At 48.9% G+C, this 21,192-nt stretch overlaps 1 protein-coding gene across 1 annotated transcript in view; it reads right to left on the bottom strand.

The window, feature by feature from the left end:
* OBSCN (obscurin, cytoskeletal calmodulin and titin-interacting RhoGEF) overlaps window positions 1-21,192 on the bottom strand; it is a 145,874-nt gene that overhangs the window by 76,327 nt on the left and 48,355 nt on the right. Inside the window, exons 17-29 of the mRNA XM_065873477.1 lie at window positions 7,966-8,241; window positions 6,358-6,642; window positions 5,933-6,199; window positions 5,498-5,767; window positions 4,279-4,545; window positions 3,708-3,974; window positions 3,165-3,277; window positions 2,897-3,050; window positions 2,349-2,453; window positions 1,319-1,585; window positions 810-1,079; window positions 422-688; window positions 64-330 (exon numbers count right to left, since the gene is read on the bottom strand). Of these exons, the coding sequence (XP_065729549.1) occupies window positions 64-330; window positions 422-688; window positions 810-1,079; window positions 1,319-1,585; window positions 2,349-2,453; window positions 2,897-3,050; window positions 3,165-3,277; window positions 3,708-3,974; window positions 4,279-4,545; window positions 5,498-5,767; window positions 5,933-6,199; window positions 6,358-6,642; window positions 7,966-8,241 (3,075 nt within the window). The remainder of the gene's footprint in view (window positions 1-63; window positions 331-421; window positions 689-809; window positions 1,080-1,318; window positions 1,586-2,348; window positions 2,454-2,896; window positions 3,051-3,164; window positions 3,278-3,707; window positions 3,975-4,278; window positions 4,546-5,497; window positions 5,768-5,932; window positions 6,200-6,357; window positions 6,643-7,965; window positions 8,242-21,192) is intronic.

Here is a 21,192-nt window from a genome sequence, read left to right as displayed (position 1 = left end):
TGGCCCTCGGGGTGCCAGGTGCACATCCCAGGGGTCCCCAGAGACCCCACAAGGACACCTCACCTTTGACCTCCAGGCGGGCCGAGGCCATAACTTTGGGCGAGGAGGCGCATACGGTGCCCGTGTCAGCCCGTTGGACCTGCTTCAGCACCAGTGTGTGGCGGTGGCCCTCATGGGTAATCTCGTGTAAGCTGTCGTTATACAGCGGCGTCCCATTGAGTGACCACTCCACCTCCTCGTCCTCGTGGGACAGCTCGCAGGAGAAGCAGGCACAGCCCTCCTCCGTGACCTCCAAGTCCTGCAGTGGCTGCGTCACCATCACCTCCCGCACTGCCAGGAGCACACCAGGCAGCTCAGCACGACCGCCATCACCGCCTCCCCTAGAGACCCTCTGGTGGCCCTGTGCCCCCTCGCTCTGTACCTTCCACAGTAACCTCAGCGCTGCTCTGGGCACTGCCGGCCTGGCACCGGTAGACACCAGCATCCGCGGGTCTGAGCCGCACGATGCACAGCTCTGCCATGTGGCCCTCCAGCCTCATCTTGAACTTGTCAGATGGCACCAGGGGTGTCTCCTCCTTGTACCACTGCACGGTCTTGGGGGCTGGCTTGAAGTCACAGGACAGGACTACCGACTGCAGCTCGCGCCCCACCTTGGGCTCTAGTGGCCGCGTGAGCACCATGGGAATGTCTGTGGCGGAAGGAAAGAGGGAAGCACTGCGTCAAGTGGGCCAGACCACAAGGCCATAACACCTGCCCCTGCCCTGCCCGCTCTCCATCTGCAGCCTACCCGCCAGGCGGCGCACTTTTACCTGAGACGACCAGGCAGGCGGTGGAGCGTGATTTGCCAATGGTGAAGTGCACCGGCCCGGTCATGGTGGAGCAGGTACGCCGCAGCGTCAGCCGGTGCACCGTGCCCTCCTGTTCCATTCCCACGTCAGCCCCTGCCCGCAGCACTGTCTTCCCCAGGAGCCACTTAGGCGGCCGCACCGAGGGGATAGAGGTCTCACACTCGAACCAGGCAGGGGCAGGCTCCATCACCGTCACATCCTGCAGGCCCCGCACGATATCGATGGATTTCTCTGTGGGCGAGCGGCCAGTCACTGCGGCAGTCCCGGGGGAGGATCACCAGCCACCCCTCCCGCAGGGTTGGTGTTACTTCCTGGGAACAAACCCTCTCAGGCATGCTCGCTTCCTCCCTGGGGTGACCCAACGCGCCCCATCAGGTCCTTCTCAGACCTGGCCACCTCTAAGTGCCACAGGCTGTAACACCTCCCCTGGCGGAAAAAAGGAACAGCTGCCCACCCAGCCCTGCCCGAACCTTCCACAAAGAACTGGGCACTGGTCTTAACATCGCCAGCATCACAGGTATAAGTGTCCTCGTCCTCAGGCTGGACGGCGTTGATGACTAGCTGGCGGTAGAGGCCGTCACTGACCATCTCATACTTGGCCCCAGGCTGCAGTTCCACGCTGCCCTTGAACCACCGCACCTGGGCACTGGCCCTCGACATCTGGCACTCGAGCACACCGCGGTGCTTCTCTATTGCGATCTTGTCCCGCAGCGGGCGTAGGATGGATACTGGCAGCTCTGTGGGTACACCCGGCAGGGTCAGGGCAGGTGCAAAGTGATCCCGAGCACCCAGGGCTGGGTGCTGTGGCTGTGCATCTTCCAACCAGCCGGACTGGGACATCGCGCTCAGGCTAAACAGCCTATGCCGGCCCGCCCGCCAGAGCCAGCAGAGAGCTGGGCTGAGTGCTGCCCTCGGGCCAGTCTGGGACTTGCTACTCACATCTGACCACAAGGACACCGGGCACACACCCAGTGGGCCCCATCATGCGCACGCCCGCCCCACTCCCCCACCCCGCCCGTCCTCTCGCCACACAGCCTCACCCTCATCCTGCACACCCCCGAATCCCTTGCACCCTGCCCTCACCTTAGGCATCCAAATGTCTCACACCCCTGCCCCCTACCTGTTTCTAGACCCTTTCTCCCTCATGCCCCGCAGCCACTTTGACTGTCGTCAAGGCCGCCAGGTAAAGCCTTGTGTGCTTACTTCCTGCCAGGGCCTCACACCTTTTCTCTCCAGCACTTGCTTCAGTCCCAGGAAGGAGAATTCATTGGTACCTCCGTTTTACACAAAGAAGGAGACCCCAAGGCTGCCTCCCCTAGACCACTTTCTTCCTGCCAAGGAGGGAATACCCCCTTTCCCTCCTCCTGGATCACTGCTGTCCTCATTCCAGGAGGGACCCCAGGACAGGGACAGCTGGCCTTTCAGCCCTGTGAGACTCAGTACCCATGCTTGCTCACACACACGCTGTCCAGCCCATGCCCTGCCCTGAGCCGCCATTACCTTTTACTCGGAGCTGGGCCCGTGATTCCGCATGTTGTGCTACAAATTTGATTTCCCCTGCATCTTCCGCCAGGACCCTCCGATAGATGAGAGTGTATGTCCTTCCTGGGAACAAAGGCCACTCAGCACTAAAGGGAGGGGTGGCCTGGGGGCGGGAAGGAGGAGGAGCCCTGCTGAAGCCCACCCACCGTCCTCATCTCACCTTCCTGGCGGATCCGCACATTGTCACTGGGCCGAAGCTTGCTGCCCTCCCGGAACCACTGGGCAGGCACCTCGTCGTGGGAGACCTCGCAGGAGAAGGTGGCACCTTCCCTCTCCATCACTTCCACATCCTCCAGAGGCCTCACGATCTGGACATTTCGGCCTGGGGCAAGAAGCAGGCCCTGCTACATCCTGACACGCAGAGCTATCTGACTGCTACCCCCCACGCCAGCTTGCTGAGGGAGTACAGGATGGGTGGGGCAAGAGCAGAGCCAGAGGGCCAAGCACTTGCTGGGTGACGCAGTGGGGGGCCAGAGGGTTCTTGCACCCACCCACCCAGCCCTCACCTTGCACCTTCAGGGAGGCCGAGCTCTGAGCATCGCGGGCATCACACACATACACGCCCTGGTCCCCAAGCTCACATCGGTAAATGATGAGACTCCTGCAGGCCCCTTGGGCCCCCATGCCCACCGTCTTGCTCCCCCGCAGCTCCACACCGTCCTGTGGGGGAATGAGGCCAGGTCAAGTGCTGGAACTGCCCAGCAGAGTGGTCCCATTCCCGCCCACCCATGGTGAGAGGTAAGAGGGGGCAGAGGAGTCCAAGTTCCCAGGCACCTTCAACCAGCGCACATCCACATTGGGGCGTGAGAGCTCACAGTCCAGGACCACCTTGTCCTTTTCAGTAGCCACCACGTCCTGCAGAGGGCGGCTGAACTTTACAGGCAGCTCTGGAAAGACAGGAGGGGAGTGGTGAGAAGCAGGGCCTCTGGGCAGGGACAGGGCCTGAGCTGGTTGGAATCATTCAGCTGGTTAAAGGAATGAGCCCCAGGCTTCCCTGGTGGCGCAGTGGTTGAGAGTCCGCCTGCCGATGCAGGGGACACGGGTTCGTGCCCCGGTCCTGGAAGACTCCACTTGCTGCGGAGCGGCTGGGTCCGTGAGCCATGGCCGCTGAGCCTGCGCGTCCGGAGCCTGTGCTCCGCAACGGGAGAGGCCGCAACAGTGAGAGGCCCGCGTACCGCAAAAAAAAAAAAAAAGAAAGGAATGAGCCCCCCGCTCCTTCAGGATTCCATATCCCTGCCCATAGCTGTTTCCCTGGGCCACCTTGGGGACAGGGGCAGGTGCTCTGGAGTGAGTCCCGCCCCACCTATGTCCACCTACCAGTGACCACCAGCCGTGCAGATGTGTGCACGCCCTCCGCCCTGAAGGAAACCAGGCCACTGTCCTGCCTCTGCAGCCCAGACAGCGTAAGGGTATGGGTGGGGCCGTGCACCACCAGCTGGCACGTGGGTCCCGGCTGGAGCCGAAGGCCATCTCGAGTCCAGCTGCCCTCCACATCAGCGTGGGACAGCTCTACTTCCATCGTGGCTGTGCCCTGCTCCTGCACCTCCACTGTCTGCAGGCCCCGCACAAGCCGGACCTGGCGCACTATGGGACAAACAAGGGGAAGGATGAGCCGCTGTAGCAAGACCCTGGCCCTCGGTCCAGCCCCCATCACTTCCCCAGGGAGCCTCAAGGTGCTCTGGCAGGGGAGGCCTGCCCCTTCAGGTGGATGCCTGCCCCCTCCTTCACTCCCTTCCCCACCTCCCTGGCCCCTGCAAGTGAAGGTCCACCCCTTCCTCCCTCTTTCCCTTTTCCCCCTTTTCCAGGGCCCTGCCCCCAGGGGGAGATTCCCTACCCTCCCCAACTCCTCGATGCCCAACCCCTAGGCCAAGCCCCTTAAGCTGCTCACTTTCCACAGTCAGCTTGGCTTGCGTCTTATCATCCGCTGTCTCGCAGCCATAGAAACCACGGTCAGCAAAACCCACACTGCGGAGAACCAAGCGGTGACTTGAGCCCTCGGCGTGTATCTCCACATTCTCGCCTGCCACCAGGGCCGCGGCGTTGCGTGTCCACTTGACCTCCGGCCATGGCCGCGTCAGCTCCACCTCCATGGTCACCGAGCTCCACTCTTCCACAGTCTGTGGCTCCAGCTTTTTTTTGAACAACACTGGGGCCTCTGGAGTCACAGGAGAGGGAGGTCATTACAGCCACTGCCACTCTCAGGAAAGCAAGGCAGAGGGACCCTGCCCCAACCCCCAGACAGCAGAGCTGCCCTCCACCACATTCTGACTCCAAGCTAGGCAAGGCCTTGGCCATACTCAGGGCCCAGCTGCACACACGCACAGGCACAATTTTGTGGAAGGAAACCACACTTCAGGGGGGCTTCTTTCTCCTTTCCCAGTCCCCCTCCCACCTCCTGCTCCCCTGCTCTGAACAACTCCTGCCATCCCCCATCAGGGCCTGGAACTCCTAAGTGTGGCCGGTGACCAGGAGCATTGGGACCCAGGAAGCCACTGAGACAGGCCGACTCTGAGCTCCCAGACCGGCTGCACCACAGTCTCTGCTTTAACTAGGCCCTGGATGCGTCACATTAAGGAAGAGAAACGCTAGAGTGAATCTCCCAGTCTCGGACTGTGCCATGATCTCCGCAGAAGTGCATCTGCCTGCATTACTCCCTTACTCAGGAACCTGAGATGGCTTGGCTCCCACTTACTCTCAGGTAACGTGCTGGCCCTCCCCCATGCAACCTGGCTTCAGCGAGCAAAGCGCACCCCCACCATCTGCATCTGCTTGCACTGGCTGCCAACTCCAGTCTCTCCCACCTTGCCATCCTTTGGGCTCAGCATGGATCGTCTCCTCTAGGACGACTCCCTGGAGTGTCTGAGCCTCCACCCACTCCCCGACCAGGTGTGCACTACGGGAGTTTACCATCTCCCCTTTAGAGCAGGTGCCTGGCCCCTTGGTCTGACCCTACTCTTCTCTCTGCAGCTGACAAACCGTGTGTCCTCTGAAGTCAGCCAGATGAGCTGGATACAGGCCAGCAGCAGGATGCTACCTGGGGACCAGCCCATTAGGAGACGCCTGCTGCGAGGAGCCGGTGCGCCCTTCCTGCTGCCCCACACACGCACCTCGGACCCGGAGGGCAGCCACGGTCTTGATGCCCTCAGCCTCCGCGGTGATCTGGCCGGCATCCTCCAGGGCCAGGCCCAAGATAGTCAGGCTGTGGCTGGCACCCTTCTGCGATATGAGAAACTTCTCGCAGGACTGTAGCTTGACGCCATCCCGGAACCATGTCACCGCCACGTCGCTGGGAGTCACCGTGCACTGGAAGGTGGCCTCGCAGCCCTCTTCCGCGACCACTGCGCTCAGCCCAGACGTGAACTTGACCACGCGGGGGACTGCGGACAAGAGCTCCACTTGAGAGGCAGTTAGGAGGGGCAGGGTCCCCCACCTAGCAGACGCCGCGGAAGGACACCTCTTCGGGAAGCAGCCCTGGAATGCTCCGCCAAGCCACCCACCCACCCACCTGGGCGGCCCAGCCCCTGCGCCCGGCATCCACATACCGCTCACGGTGAGCATGGCGCTGGTGTGGTCGTCGCGGCTCTCGCACACGTACTCCCCCGCATCTTCTGCCCGCAGGTCCGACACAGTGAGCGAGCGCTGAAGTCCCGCAGCTGCCATCTGGAAGCGTTTGCCGGCCCGGAGTTGCGTGCTCCCGCGGCGCCACACCACCTGGGCCTGTGCCGGGCTCAGCTCGCAGACCAGCTTCACTGTGCCGCCCAGCTCCCCGCTCACGGGCTCCAGGGGACGGCAGAACTTGGCAGCCACCTCTGGGGGAGGGGAAGGGAGGGGACGTCAGCCTGGTGGGGCTCGGGCCATAGGACCAGCTCTGAGCTGCCCGGTCGTGCGCCCTGAGCCTCACCCAGTCTCCACTCCAGGACACTGCAAACAAGGGGTTCCCAGAGGACCTCCCCGTGGCCCCACTCACCTTCCACTTGCACCGGGAAGTCCTGCTCCTCTGCGCCCAGGCGGCAGCAGTAGACGGCACTGTCCAGGATCTGTGCGCCACGCACAGTCAGGGTGTGGGTGTCCCCCAGGCTGGCCGTCTCGTACCGCTTGCTGCTGCGAATCTCCACACCATCCTTGAGCCAAGTCACCGCGGCCACAGAGGGTGCGGCCAGCGTGGCTGTCAGGACGATGTCCTCGTGTTCCCTGATCACCAGAGGTTCCCTGCGTCTGGGTCTCTCCAGGGTCGGGGGCTCAAGTTCCGGCTCTGGGGGGCGGGGGCGGGGGGTGACCAACAAGCATTAGAGGGGAGACCTTCGCATCTCTGGCCTGGGTCCCGTCCCCCCTCCAGGCCACATGGTGGGTGAAGACTGGAAATGAAACTGCCCGGGCTGTCCAGCTCTCCACTGCTGCCTCTCTGCTGAGCAAGCCAGACAGTGAATGCAACGGGGCCACACTCTGTGCCAGGCACCGTCCTGGCTCACAGGGGCAGCGCAGGGCAGCCAGGAGGGACCACCTGGGGCCACAAGCTCTGTCCCACCAAAAGCTGAGAGTCGAGGATCCCTGCCCCCATCCCCAAGGGAAGATGGGCCCCATGAGCAGCTAATGCACGGAAAGTAAGGCACACAGTGACCCTGACACAGCCTGGGGGCTGGGCCAAAATTCCAGAAGAGCAGTGGGGAGCAGGGCCAGGAAGGGAGGCAGAGGAGGACGGTCTCAGTAGAAGAACCCCCATGCGGAGTGGAGAGACCAGGCAAAGACTGAGAGGGATGAAACAGCCTGAGAGCCTCCAGCAGCCAAGCAAGGGGGCAAAGCCAAGGCAGAGAAGGGGGAAGGGGAAGGGGAAGGCCCTGGGAGGGGACCCAAGAGCGTCCCTGTGAGGGCTGACCCAGGGGAGCACCTGGAAGGACCACACTGGCTGCTGGATTGGGAGCAAGGGCCACAGCTGGGGACAGGGACAGTGTCAGCCACCTCAGGACACTGAAACCCAGTGATGTCATTGGCAGCCAGGAGGGATGGGAGCAGGCAACAAACCAGCTTGGCTCAGGCCCAGGACAGGATGGGCATCTGAGCAGAGGCCGACACAATGGGCTGACCTCAATGCAGCTGGACGGTCAGGGCCCCAAGACCAGAGACAGGGACTCCAGACCCAATGGGGGTAGGGGCATCCAAGGCCAGAAGCTCCTCAGAGCAGGACTGGGTTCCACAGCTGCCCACGAAGACTTAATATGGGAATAGTGCCCCTTGCCAACGACAGACAAAGAATGGCCATTTCAGCAGACTACAGGCCTTAGCAGCCTGCAGATGACTGAGAAAGCCTGTGGCAGGTTTCATGCTGTGAGAGGTGGGGATGTGATGGAGAGATGCAGGAACCTGGGGAAGCAGATGCCAAGAGTGTCCTGGACCAGGGGCTGTGGCAAGCATCCCGCAACTCAAGGACCTTCCCAGTGGACAGAGCCCTGGGGCTGACTGCATCAGAGGAGAACCCAGCACAGGCCCAATACACACATGTCCCCCACCCTGCTGGAGATGTGCTAATTTCCCCCAATTTGTCAGGTGCTCAGCCTTTACACCCAACCCTGGCACCCACCTGTGACATCCAGGTGGAAGGAGACCCTCTGGCCCCCGGCCTCGCAGCTGTACTCCCCGGCGTCTGCCTTGCCCGCCTGCTGCACCACCAGCCGCCGCCCTCGGCCCGTGGCCTCCACACGCACTTTCGAGCTCGAACTCAGCTTCTTTCCATCCTTGTACCACGTCACCTCCGTCTGGGCCTGGGCCACCTCGCAGCTCAGCGTGGCACTGGCCCCCGCCACGGCCTGCACTTCACTGCATGCCGGCTGCTCCTTGGCAAATACCACCTTGGGCTCTGGGGACAGGGAGGGATGCAGAGAGGCAAAAACACCATCTCAGTCAAGAAGGCAGCACTAGGGAAAAAAGGCCTGGACAGATGGGAAGGGGGGCTGGAAACTTCTCCAGGCTCTGTGCTGGCTGCACAACAAGTACCCACAATTTATCTATACATTCTACCACTGATCTGTGCATGTTGTTCCAAGTGGGGACTTTGTGAAAGATTTCTTCCATGGACATGTTCCTCTAGGAAAGGAACTGTGGGATCAGGAGGCATGTACACCTCAACCTTCCTAGAGGATGCAGAGTCTTTCCCACACGACTGAGCAGAGAACGTTCCCACCCACAGTGCAGGAGAGTTCCTGAGGCTCCATGCTGTTGTCAGCTGTTGGCAATCTGGTAGTTATACTTCCCGAGCTCTCTTTTGCACGGTCCTGATGATTTAGAGTGGAGCACCGTTACTGATCTTTTTGGCTTTTGGTGTTTGCCCTTCTGTAGTGTCATTGCAAGGCTTTTGCCCAGTTAGCAGTAGCATTGCCTGTCTTTTCGTTATTCATTTTCAGGAACTCTTTATATATTTATGTTAGAACTTTGAGAAGTATGGGTGTGTAAATAACTTCTCCATCTTTGTCACTTGTTTTGTCATCTTTTATGTGTCTTCTATTGATATAGTTCTTAGTTTTAATACAGGCAAGTATGTCAATTTGTCCCTTGTGATTAATGCATTTATATCCTATTTAAGAAATCTTTTATTACCCTCAGGTCATTAAATAATCTGTATTAGCTGCTAAGAGCTTGCTTTATCTTTCACATTGGAGTCTCTAACCCACCTGAAGTTGGTGTTTGTGTGTGCTGCGAGGGAGATGTCCATTTTTATTATAGAGGAATAGATATAAAAATAGAGATATATGTATACAGTTACATGGTATTAGCACAGTTTATGAAAAGACCATCCTTTCTCTATACCACACACTAGCACTACAGAGTTAAAAAACAGAAAAGGGATGGGGGAGTCTGGTTATGTGCGGGGCTGTTTCAGAGCTCACTATTCTGTTCCTTTGTTCTGTGTATTTATCCCTGCATTGAAACCCAGTTGTCTTCACTACTGTAGCTTTATAAGAAGTTTGGTATCTTGCAGATGAAATGCTCTCACTTTATGAGTGCTTCGGTTCCACTTGACTCTTGGAATCAACTAGTCAATTTTGACACACCCACAAAAGAATTTTTCTTTGGGTTTTGATTAGGAGTGGACATCTTTGTGTCTTCCATGCATATCCCACCATTCATTTAGCACTGTCTCCCTAAAGTATTTAATAATATCCTCCTCAGAAGCCTTAAACATATTTTATTAGACATGGAATTAGAAGCATGATACTTTTGATACTATTATAATTGTCTTAAAATATCCCTTTCTGACTCTTTGTCGCTAGGACCTCAACATAGAAGCGTTTTCTGTGTATTTTGTATGTGGCAGTCTTCCTTAACTTTCTTACTAACTCTAAAAATTCTTCCTTTTCTACCTTCTGCATTAATAATCTTATCATCGGTGAAGTCCACTTTTACTTTATCTAAGTTTTATTGCTTTATATTCCTCCTTATAGGCTGTACAATGTTGGACACAAGTTCTGATAGTGGAGCCACTTGAAATGCTCCAGTTAAAAAGAAAAGCTTTCAAGGTTTCCCTATAAGTGTGATGTTTGCTGTGGTTTTCTTTAGCACCCTGTATCAAATTAAGAAACTATCCTTTTATTACTAGTTTATTAAGAAGTTTATTAATATGAATATATGCTACAACATTTCATAAAACTCTTATTCTGAATATGATGTAAAAAATTTATCAAGCACTTTTATTCTGCATTCTTCTAGGTAAAAACATGCTTTTTCTCTTTTAGTTTCTTAACATTATAGATTGTATTGATTTTTCTTATGTTCTGATGTTGAACCACCCTTGCATTCCTGGATTAAGACCTGAGTGTATTGTGCTTTTCATGCATTGCTCCACTCACTTTGCCAATACTTTGTATAGGATTTTGATATTGACATCCATAAAAGATTGGCCTGTAATTTCAATTCTTTATACTTTCTTTGTCAGATTTTGGTATCGATGTTACATGCTAGCTACATAAAATGAGTTAAAGAACATATATATATATATATATATATATATATATATATATATATATACACACATATCCATATATATGTATATCTCCATATATACACATATATATGTATATCCCCTTCAAAGCTTTTGCACAGCAAAGGAAACCATAACCAAGACCAAAAGACAACACTCAGAATGGGAGAAAATATTTGCAAATGAAGCAACTGACAAAGGATTAATCTCCAAACTTTACAAGCAGCTCATGCAGCTCAATAACAAAAAAACAAAAACCCAATCCAAAAATGGGCAGAAAACCTAAATAGACATTTCTCCAAAGAAGATATACAGACTGCCAACAAACACATGAAAGAATGCTCAACATCATTAATCATTAGAGAAATGCAAATCAAAACTACAATGAGACATCATCTCACACCAGTCAGAATGGCCATCATCAAAAAATCTAGAAACAGTAAATGCTGGAGAGGTTGTGGAGAAAAGGGAACACTCTTGCACTGCTGGTGGGAATGTGAATTGGTACAGCCACTATGGAGAACAGTATGGAGGTTCCTTAAAAAACTACAAATAGAACTACCATATGACCCAGCAATCCCACTACTGGGCATATACCCTGAGAAAACCATAATTCAAAAAGAGTCATGTACCAAAATGTTCATTGCAGCTCTATTTACAATAGCCAGGACATGGAAACAACCTAAGTGTCCATCATCAGATGAATGGATAAGGAAGATGTGGCACATATATACAATGGAATATTACTCCGCCATAAAAAGAAATGAAATTGAGGTATTTGTAATGAGGTGGATGTACCTAGAGTCTGTCATACAGAGTGAAGTAAGTCAGAAAGAGAAAGACAATTACCATATGCCAACACATATATATGGAATTTAAGGGAAAAAAATGTCACGAAGAACCTAGGGGTAAGACAGGAATAAAGACACAGACCTACTAGAGAATGGACTTGAGGACACCGGAAGCAGGAAGGGTAAGCTGGGACGAAGTGAGAGAGTGGCATGGACATATATACACTACCAAACGTAAAATAAATAGCTAGTGGGAAGCAGCTGCATAGCCCAGGGAGATCAGCTCGGTGCTTTGTGACCACCTAGAGGGGTGGGATAGGGAGGGTGGGAGGGAGGGAGATGCAAGAGGGAAGAGATATGGGAACATATGTGTATGTATAACTGATTCACTTTGTTATAAAGCAGAAACTAACACACCATTGTAAAGCAATTATACTCCAATAAAGATGTAAAAAAATGCAAAAATATATGTATATCCCTTTTCCATTCTCTTAAAGAATCTCAATGAATATGGAATAATTTCTTTCCAGAATATTCTATATAAATTGCCAGTAGAGCCACTGAGCTTAATCTTGTTCTATGAGAAGATTCTTTTATTATGTTTCCATTTAGTTAAAAGGTTATTAGACTGTTCAAGTCGTTAATTTCTTCTTGCGTAAGTTTTGGTATAATTTTCTAAGAATTGGCCACTATTTCAAAACTTTTCAAATTTATTTGTGTGAAATAATATTGTGTTTTATTATAATAATGTCAAATGATTCATAGTGGGTTTCTTGGTATCTATATACACCTATGAATCATTATATACTAATATGATATCAAACTGTTATGTGGTGGCACTTAGGAGTCAATGCAGGACCACAGCCCATCTCTATTTGAGGTTAACCTCTCTTAACAAAAGGAGACTAAAGTTAGCTCACAGACATCTCTGTGAACCAGCCCAGAAGGTACAGACACACACAAGAGTCATTAGGAAATGATATGAAATAAGTACCACTTTACCAGTCAGTGGGTGCTACTACCATACCTCATCTTTAACAAAGCATGCTAGTGTAAGAAAAGCTCCTTACTACTCTCCATTTCTAAATTTATACATCATTTAGAAATACTGACACAGGAAAGGAAATACTGACACAGAATATACTAATTGAAAGACAAAAGGAAACCAAAATTTGCTTTCAGATGAATGTGCCATATCTCAGAGGTGCATATCAAAGACATATATCTACCAACCCTCTTCTCTTGGTTTACTTTGCACAGACATTGCAAGAGAACAGGAACCTATATTTTGCAACATTTGGGTACATACATAACTTCTACAACCATGTGCAAGGAAGGAAGAGTGTCCCAAGACAACTAAAACTTTGCTGATCCAAAATTCAGACTTGAGGTAATGCCAAGTATGATTATGTGCCTGAAACTTCCCCTTATCAGGTTCAAAGAAATACAAACGTCTCTGATTAGGGCAAATCCTCATATGGTGCTGGGTGAGGGAATCTGGATGCTGCTAGAACATCCAAAAGTACATTCACATATCCTGAGGTGAGAGACATCTGGTCTACTCGAGACCCCAAGGGCGAGATGGAGCCAGGGTCCTGGACACCAAAGATCACCTGGAACATTACAACATGGAAACACCACTCATGGTGCACAAGAGGGGACACTCTTCCTTCCATACACACCCTTCCCACCCAGTGTCCCTGGGATCAGGCACAAGCATGAAAGTGGGAGGTGGGAAGATGGGAGATGTAAAGAGATTAAATGTGATGGAAAGGCCACTGGGTCTGTCATGGCTATAAGCCAGTCACATCATCTCCATAAAGGGCTAATTTAGCATCCCTCCCAAATAACTGACCTGTGACATCCAGGTGGAAGGAGACCCTCTGGTCCCTGGCTTCACAGCTGTACTCTCCAGCATCCACCTTCCCTGTCTGCTGCATCACCAGCTGCCGGGTGCAGCCCTTGGCTTCCGCACGCACTTTCGAGCTCGAACTCAGCTTCTTTCCATCCTTGTACCACGTTACCTCCGTCGGGGCCTGGGCCACCTCGCAACTCAGCACGGCACTGGCCCCCGCTACGGCCTGCACTTCACTGCGTGCTGGCTGCTCTTTGGCAAACACCACCATGGGCTCTGGGGGATGGGAGGGATGCATAGGATCAAAGATACCATCTCAGTCAAGATGCAGCACTGTGGAAAGAACGACTAAACAGGGAGGCAGGAAGACAGGAAACCTCTCCAGGCTTTGCACCAGCTGTGTGACCTAGAGAAGCTCCACCACCTTCTCAGCAACAATGACACCCTCTGTTTCTACATTCTCCTGATCTATGTAGGCTGTTCCCGTGAGAAGCTGGGAAAGACTTCTCCCCTGCACAGATCCTCTAGGAGAGGAGCCGTAGGGGCATGCGTTCCTCAGCCTTCCTAGATGAGGCCAGAGCCTTTCCCATACAGTTGTGCAGGTCACGTTCTCATCTGCAGTGAAGGAGAGCTCCTGAGACTCCACCCTCTTGCCTACTCTCAGTATTGTCAACTGTCGGCAACCTGGTGGGAGTGAAGTTACACCACCTGGCTGTCTATTGCAGGGTCCTGATGATTCACAAAGGGAAGAATCTTTATGAATTTTTTGGTCATTCTGTGGTTTACTCTTCTGTGGTGTCACTGTTCAAGTTTTCCACAAGTTTCAAAATTAGCATTGTCTGTCTTTTCCATATTCATTTAGGAGCTCTTTATATAAATAAATGCTATAGAGTGTTGATGCTTATGTGTATTTATCTATCCTCCCCATTTTCGTGCTCTACCTTTTCATTCCTTTATGATGTTTCTGGTGAAGTTAAGTTATTTAATTAAGTCTGTTACAGGCAGATATATCAATTTGATATCAATTTGTCCTTTGTGGTTTCTACATTTATGTTCCATTTAAAAATCCTTCATTATCCTGAGGTCATTAAATAACCTCTATTATCTGATAAAAGCTTGTTTCACCTTTCACACAGAGGTCTCTAACCTGCCTGGAGTTGGTTCTTTGTGTTCTAGGAGGTAGATTCCAGTGTTATTTTATTTTTCCATATAGTTAATGGTCTTAGTACCATTAATGAAAAGACCCTCCTTTCTCTCCACCTCAGCGTGAACTCACCATTCCTGTCCCTTGGGCTATTTATCTGTCTCTGCACTGAAACCCACTTGTCCAAACTGCTGTAACTTAAAATAAAAGTCTTGATTTAGGTTAGAGCAAATGTCCTCATTCTGTTCTTTGACTGGCTTTTGCAATCAACTTGTCAATATTCTCACACCCAAAAGACCTATTATTGGGGGTTTAATGGGAATTGAACACTTCTAGGTCTTCCATAGATTCATATCCATTTATTTGTATCTTTTTGCCTGCCTCTCTACAATGTCTAATCATTTCTTCCACAAAGTGTCTCAAGATCCTTTCTTAGACTTGGAACTGGTAAAATGACCCATCTAATGTTATTGTAACTCTGAAAATTTCATTTTCCAGTTTCTTGTTTCGGGTATATAGATATAGAACTGTTTTCTGTATATTATTATTATTATTATTATTTTGGTATGCAGGCCTCTCACTGTTGCGGCCTCTCCCATTGCGGAGCACAGGCTCCGGACGCGAAGGCTCAGCGGCCATGGCTCACGGGCCCAGCCGCTCTGTGGTATGTGGGATCTTCCCGGACCGGGGCACGAACCCATGTCCCCTGCATCGGCAGGCAGACTCTCAACCACTGCGCCACCAGGGAAGCCCTCTATATTATTTTTGTATGCGGTAATGTTTCGCAACTCTCTTACTAAGTGTAGTAATTAATGTTTCTGGATTTTCTAAACTGATAATCATATCATCTGTGTGTTCCAATTTCCCTCCTTACTGTGCTATAAATGCAGCATTACAGTGGTGAAAATTGGTTTCCTTGTCTTGTTCCCTACTTCAAAGGCAATGCTTTCAAGGTTTCACTGTATGTGTGATGTTAGCTAGTTTTCTCTACATTACCAATTATTAAATGAAAGAAGAACCTTTTATTAATACTTTGGTAAGAATTTTATGGCAGGAATTGATGCTTTTATCAAGTATTTCTCCTAGATATATGATGTTATATTTCATTGAGTATTTTTAATCTCCATTTATTGGGGAAATAGTATCATTTTTCTTTTATTTTCTTGATGTCAATCTTTCTATACATTTTCTACTGTTCCTTGTGTTAGATAAACCTTGCACTCTTGCAATAGGACTGTTCTCAGAGTGTATTTTCCTCTTGATAACCTGTTGAATTCAGTTTGCTACTATTTTGTTGAAGATATTAGCCTTGATATCATCAATAGATTAAACTGTGTTACTTATTCATATTTACCTTATCAGATTTTGGTATCAATGATATGTTCTACACATAAAATGAATTAGCGAATGTATTCCATTTTTCAATACTACAGAAGAATCTGTATGAACATGGAATAATTGCATTCCAGAATACTCAGCACAATTTAACAGTAGAGTGAGTGGGCTTAGATTTCTGCTGTGAGATTATTTATTATGGTTCCATTTATTTAAAAGACTATCAGCTGGCAGAAAAAGCTTTTGACAAAATTCAACACCAATATATGATAAAAACCCTCCAGAAAGTAGGCATAGAGAGAACTTACCTCAACATAATAAAGGCCATATATGACAAACACACAGCCAACATCATTCTCAATGGTGAAAAACTGAAATCATTTCCTCTAAGATCAGGGACAAGACAAGGTTGTCCACTCTCACCACTATTATTCAACATAGTACTGGAAGTTTTAGCCACAGCAATCAGAGAAGAAAAAGAAATAAAAGGAATCCAAATCAGAAAAGAAGAAGTAAAGCTGTCACTGTTTGCAGATGATATTATACTATACATAGAGAATCCTAAAGATGCTACCAGAAAACTACTAGATCTAATCAATGACTTTGGTAAAGTAGCAGGATACAAAATTAATGCACAGAAATCCCTTGCATTCCTATACACTAATGATGAAAAATCTGAATGAGAAATTAAGGAAACACTTGCATTTACCATTGCAACAAAAAGAATGAAATACCTAGCAATAAACCTACCTAAGGAGACAAAAGAGCTGTATGCAGAAAACTATAAGACACTGAGGAAAGAAGTTAAAGATAATACAAACAGATGGAGAGATAGACCATGCTCCTGGACAGGAAGAATCAACATTGAGAAAATGACTATACTACCCAAAGCAATCTACAGATTCAATGCAATCCTTATCAAACTACCAATGGCATTTTTCACAGAAGTAGAACAAAAAATTTCACAATTTGTATACAAACATAAAAGACCCCGAATACCCAAAGCAATCTTGAGAAAGAAAAACAGAGTTGGAGGAATCAGGCTCCTGGACTTCAGACTATACTACAAAGCTACAGTAATCAAGACAGTATGGTACTGACATGAAAACAGGATAGAAAGCACAGAGATAAACCCGTGCACATATGGTCACCTCTTCAATAAGCCTCTTCAATAAGCGGTGCTGGGAAAGCTGGACAGGTACATGTAAAAGTATGAAATTAGAACACTCCCTAACACCATACACAAAAATAAACTCCGAATGGATTAAAGACCTAAATGTAAGGCCAGACACTATAAAACTCTTAGAGGAAAACAAAGGCAGAACACTCTATAACATAAATCACAACAAGATCCTTTTTGACCCACCTCCTAGAGAAATGGAAATAAAAACAAAAGAAAACAAATGGGACCTAATGAAACTTAGAAGCTTTTGCAGAGCAAAGGAAACCATAAACAAGACAAAAACACAACCCTCAGCATGGGAGAAAATATTTGCAAATGAAGCAACTGACAAAGGATTAATCTCCAAAATTTACAAGCAACTCATGCAGCTCAGTATCAAAAAAACAAACAACCCAATCCAAACATGGGCAGAAGACCTAAATAGACATTTCTCCAAAGAAGATATACAGATTGCCAACAAACACATGAAAGGATGTTCAACATCACTAATCATTAGAGAAATGCAAATCACAACTACAATGAGGTATCACCTCACACCAGTCAGAATGACCATCATCAAAAAATCTACAAACAATGAATGCTGGAGAGGGTGTGGAGAAAAGAGAACCCTCTTGCACTGTTGGTGGGAATGTAAATTGATACAGCCACTATGGAGAACAGTATGGAGGTCCCTTAAAAACTAAAAATAGAACTACCATATGACCCAGCAATCCCACTACCTGGTATATACCCTGAGCAAACCATAATTCAAAAACAGTCATGTAGGGCTTCCCTGGTGGCGCAGTGGTTGAGAGTCCGCCTGCTGATGCAGGGGATACGGGTTTGTGCCCCGGTCCAGGAAGATCCCACATGCCACAGAGCAGCTGGGCCCGTGAGCCATGTCTGCAGAGCCTGTGCATCCAAAGCCTGTGCCCCGCAATGGGAGAGGCCACAACAGTGAGAGGCCCGCGTACCCCCACCCAAAAAAAAGAGTCATGTACTACAATGTTCATTGCAGCTCTATTTACAATAGCCAGGACATGGAAACAACCTAAGTGTCCATCAACAGATGAATGGATAAAGAAGATGTGGCACATATATACAATGGAATATTACTCAGCCACAAAGAGAAACGAAATTGAGTTTTTTGTAGTGAGGTGGATGGACCTGGAGTCTGTCATACAGAGTGAAGTAGTCAGAAAGAGAAAAACAAATACCATACGCTAACACATATATATGGAATCTAAAAATAAAAAAGGTTCTGAAGAACCTTGGGCAGGACAGGAATAAAGACGCAGACATAGAGAATGGTCTTGAGGACGTGGGGAGGGGGAAGGGTAAGCTGGGATGAAGTGAGAGAGTGGCATGGTCATATAAACATTACCAGATGTAAAATAGATAGCTAGTGGGAAGCAGCCACATAGCACAGGGAGATCAGCTCGGTGCTTTGTGACCACCTAGAAGGGTGGGATAGGGAGGATGGGAGGGAGATGCAAGAGGGAGGAGATATTGGGATATATGTATATGTATGGCTGATTCACTTTGTTATAAAGCAGAAACTAACACACCATTGTAAAGCAATTATACTCGATTAGAGATGTTAAAAAAAATGATTATTGGCTGTACAACTTGTCTATTTTCCATTGTGTGAGTTTTGCCATAGTTCCTAGGAATTGATCAATTTGTAATCCTCTGTTCTTTGTGAATTTTGTACACACATTGCAACAAAATATGGCTGTATATTTTGCTACATCTGTGTTCAGAAAGCTTACTTATCAATGTGAAAATTGCTGTCCCAGGATACCTGAAACTTTATAACACACAATTCAGCCATGAAATAATTCCAAGTATTATTGTGTGACCAACATTTTCCCTTATTCTGCTTCAATGAATTGAAACATCTCTTACTAACAGGAACCTCAAGTGTTCTTGGTAAGGATCTAGATGATCTGCCACAAAAACCCCAGTGGACAGATAACTCGTCTATCTCAGCCCTATGCAACAGGTAGACCCAGAGTGACAGACACCAAAGACCACCAATGGAGTCTGAACAAGCTAGGAAAATGTGACTAAGGATTATTACATGGAAAACAACCCATGATATAAAAGAACTGCCTCTCTCCCTCCAGGATACACCCAGCAATCCATGTTTCTATGAACTTAGATTTAGAAATGTTTTCTGCATACTGACTTCTTTAAACACGAATCCTACTCAAGAATCGTACACAGTCAAAAAATAATTTTGGGGGTTCTCTGAATTGACAATCACATCATCAGCATATTCCAACTTTAGATTCACGAAAACTTTTGCCAGTGATTTTATGATCCTTCATACTTGACTCAGTGGTTAGTCAGTGTACTGTCACTCACATCAGGGTTTCCAGATACCCATTAACTGGGATGTTGCTGTTGCTGCTATTGTATATGTATTTTATAATATAAAAAAAAGAACACTTTTATACAATTTGCTAAGAATATTATGGAAGGAACTGATGCTCCATTTTATCAAATTATTGCCTCGATATAGGACATTTAAATTTAATCAGACATTTGATTCTGTGCTCATTGAGATGATCACATTTTTTGCATTCAATCTCTTAATGTCAAGCCTTATATCTATTAACGTTGCCAACATTCAACTCAAGGTGCAATCCTAGACTATGACTTTCATAACTGATCTCTGCCCCCTGCATACATGACTGAATTCCTTTTAATAACATTTAATTTATGATTTGGGCTTTGATAACCACAATAGATACGTCTGGAATTTCACTCATTCTTCCTGCCTTTCTTGTGCGGTTCTGGTATCTATGTCATATTCATTGCATAAAGAAAGTTATGGAGTGCATCTCCTTCTTCTGTCTCTAAGACCATCTCCACAAGCATGGAATAATAGTTTTTCAGGATATTTTGTAGAGTGTACCAGAGAACTACGAGGTAGTTCTTGAGAATATTTTTCACTATTCTTCCTACTGATTGAAAAGTCATACAACTCTTTGAGATTTCTATATCTTCTTGTGTCAGTTTTCATACACTGGCCAGGATTTAGTCAAATTGCACAACTTTTCAAAGCTTTTATTTAAAAACACTCTCTAATATTCCCCAAATGCCACATTTTACAGAAATGCCTGGTCGGATCTGGGATATCTATAGACATCCATAAATCATCCTATGGTCTCACGGTCTCCAACAGTTACGGGTTGGCACCTAGGAGTCAATGTGGATTGGCAGCCCACCCCTACACAGCATTAAGACTCTCTTCACACAAGATGAGTTACCTGATTTCTTAGACTTCCCATTCTTCCAGCCACGAGGCAGAGACACTCACTAACCTTTAGGAAAATGCAACGAAATAAAGACTACTTTGCCCATCAGAGACAGCAGCTGGTACACTCAATCCTCATTAGCAAAGCAGACTGATGGGGCAGAAGCGAATTTTTCCTTTCCATTCCTAAATTCATCAAAATAAGGCCACGGGGAATACTGACCCACATCATCCAAACAATTTGAAGACAAAGACAAAATCCTATTGCATTTAAGAAGATCACCCTAAATAGCACAGGTCACTCTATACCATTCCTCCTTTCTTCCTCCCTTTACAAGATCGTGACAACAAAACTTGGGCCTATCTTCCACTACCTAAAGGCAACCAGAGCTTCCCTATCCAGGAAAAGGAAGGAAGGCCATCCCAGAAACATGAATCTGATCATCAAAAGTTCACTCCTAAGGTAATTCCAAGCTGGATTGTGTACCAGGATCTCCACTAATCTGGGATCAAGGAAGTTGAAACCCCATCTGACAAACTAAGACCCGGCATGAGCTGCCGGATGAGGACATGTGGTCGGTGTTATGAAAGATATACGATGAGAGGAAAGTCACATATCCCCAGGCGGACCTCAGATGCCATGCATCAGGGAGAGCCAGGAACAAGAGGAAGGCTCTAGGCAGGTGCTAAGACACTGTGACTGGGCCTTAATGCATGGAAACAGGTGGACACAAAGGACCCTTCTTACCTCCACGCCCACCCTCTCCATCCAACCTCCCCCTGGTAAAATGGCTATAAACGTGGGACGTGGAAGACTGGGAGGCTACAGGCAAGTGAACACCCGTCTGTCAGGCCGCAAGACAGTCCCCTCTTCACCTCCAAATAGGTTAGCTCAGTATCCTCCTCCAGGACTGACCTGTGACATCCAGGTGGAAGGAGACCCTCTGGCCCCCGGCCTCGCAGCTGTACTCCCCGGCGTCTGCCTTGCCCGCCTGCTGCACCACCAGCCGCCGCCCTCGGCCCGTGGCCTCCACACGCACTTTCGAGCTCGAACTCAGCTTCTTTCCATCCTTGTACCGCGTCACCTCCATCTGGGCCTGGGCCACCTCGCAGCTCAGCGTGGCACTGGCCCCCGCCACGGCCTGCACTTCACTGCGTGCCGGCTGCTCCTTGGCAAACACCACCTTGGGCTCTGGGGACAGGGAGGGATACACGGGTCAAGGACACCATCTCAGTCAGGAAAGCAGCCCTGGACAAAGGAGACCTGGGTGGGGAGTCATG

This window comes from Phocoena phocoena, chromosome 3 (assembly GCF_963924675.1).
Source record: "Phocoena phocoena chromosome 3, mPhoPho1.1, whole genome shotgun sequence".
Lineage (NCBI taxonomy): Eukaryota > Metazoa > Chordata > Mammalia > Artiodactyla > Phocoenidae > Phocoena > Phocoena phocoena.
Note: the sequence above shows the minus strand (reverse complement) of the source record. Positions and strands in the feature narration are given on the sequence as shown.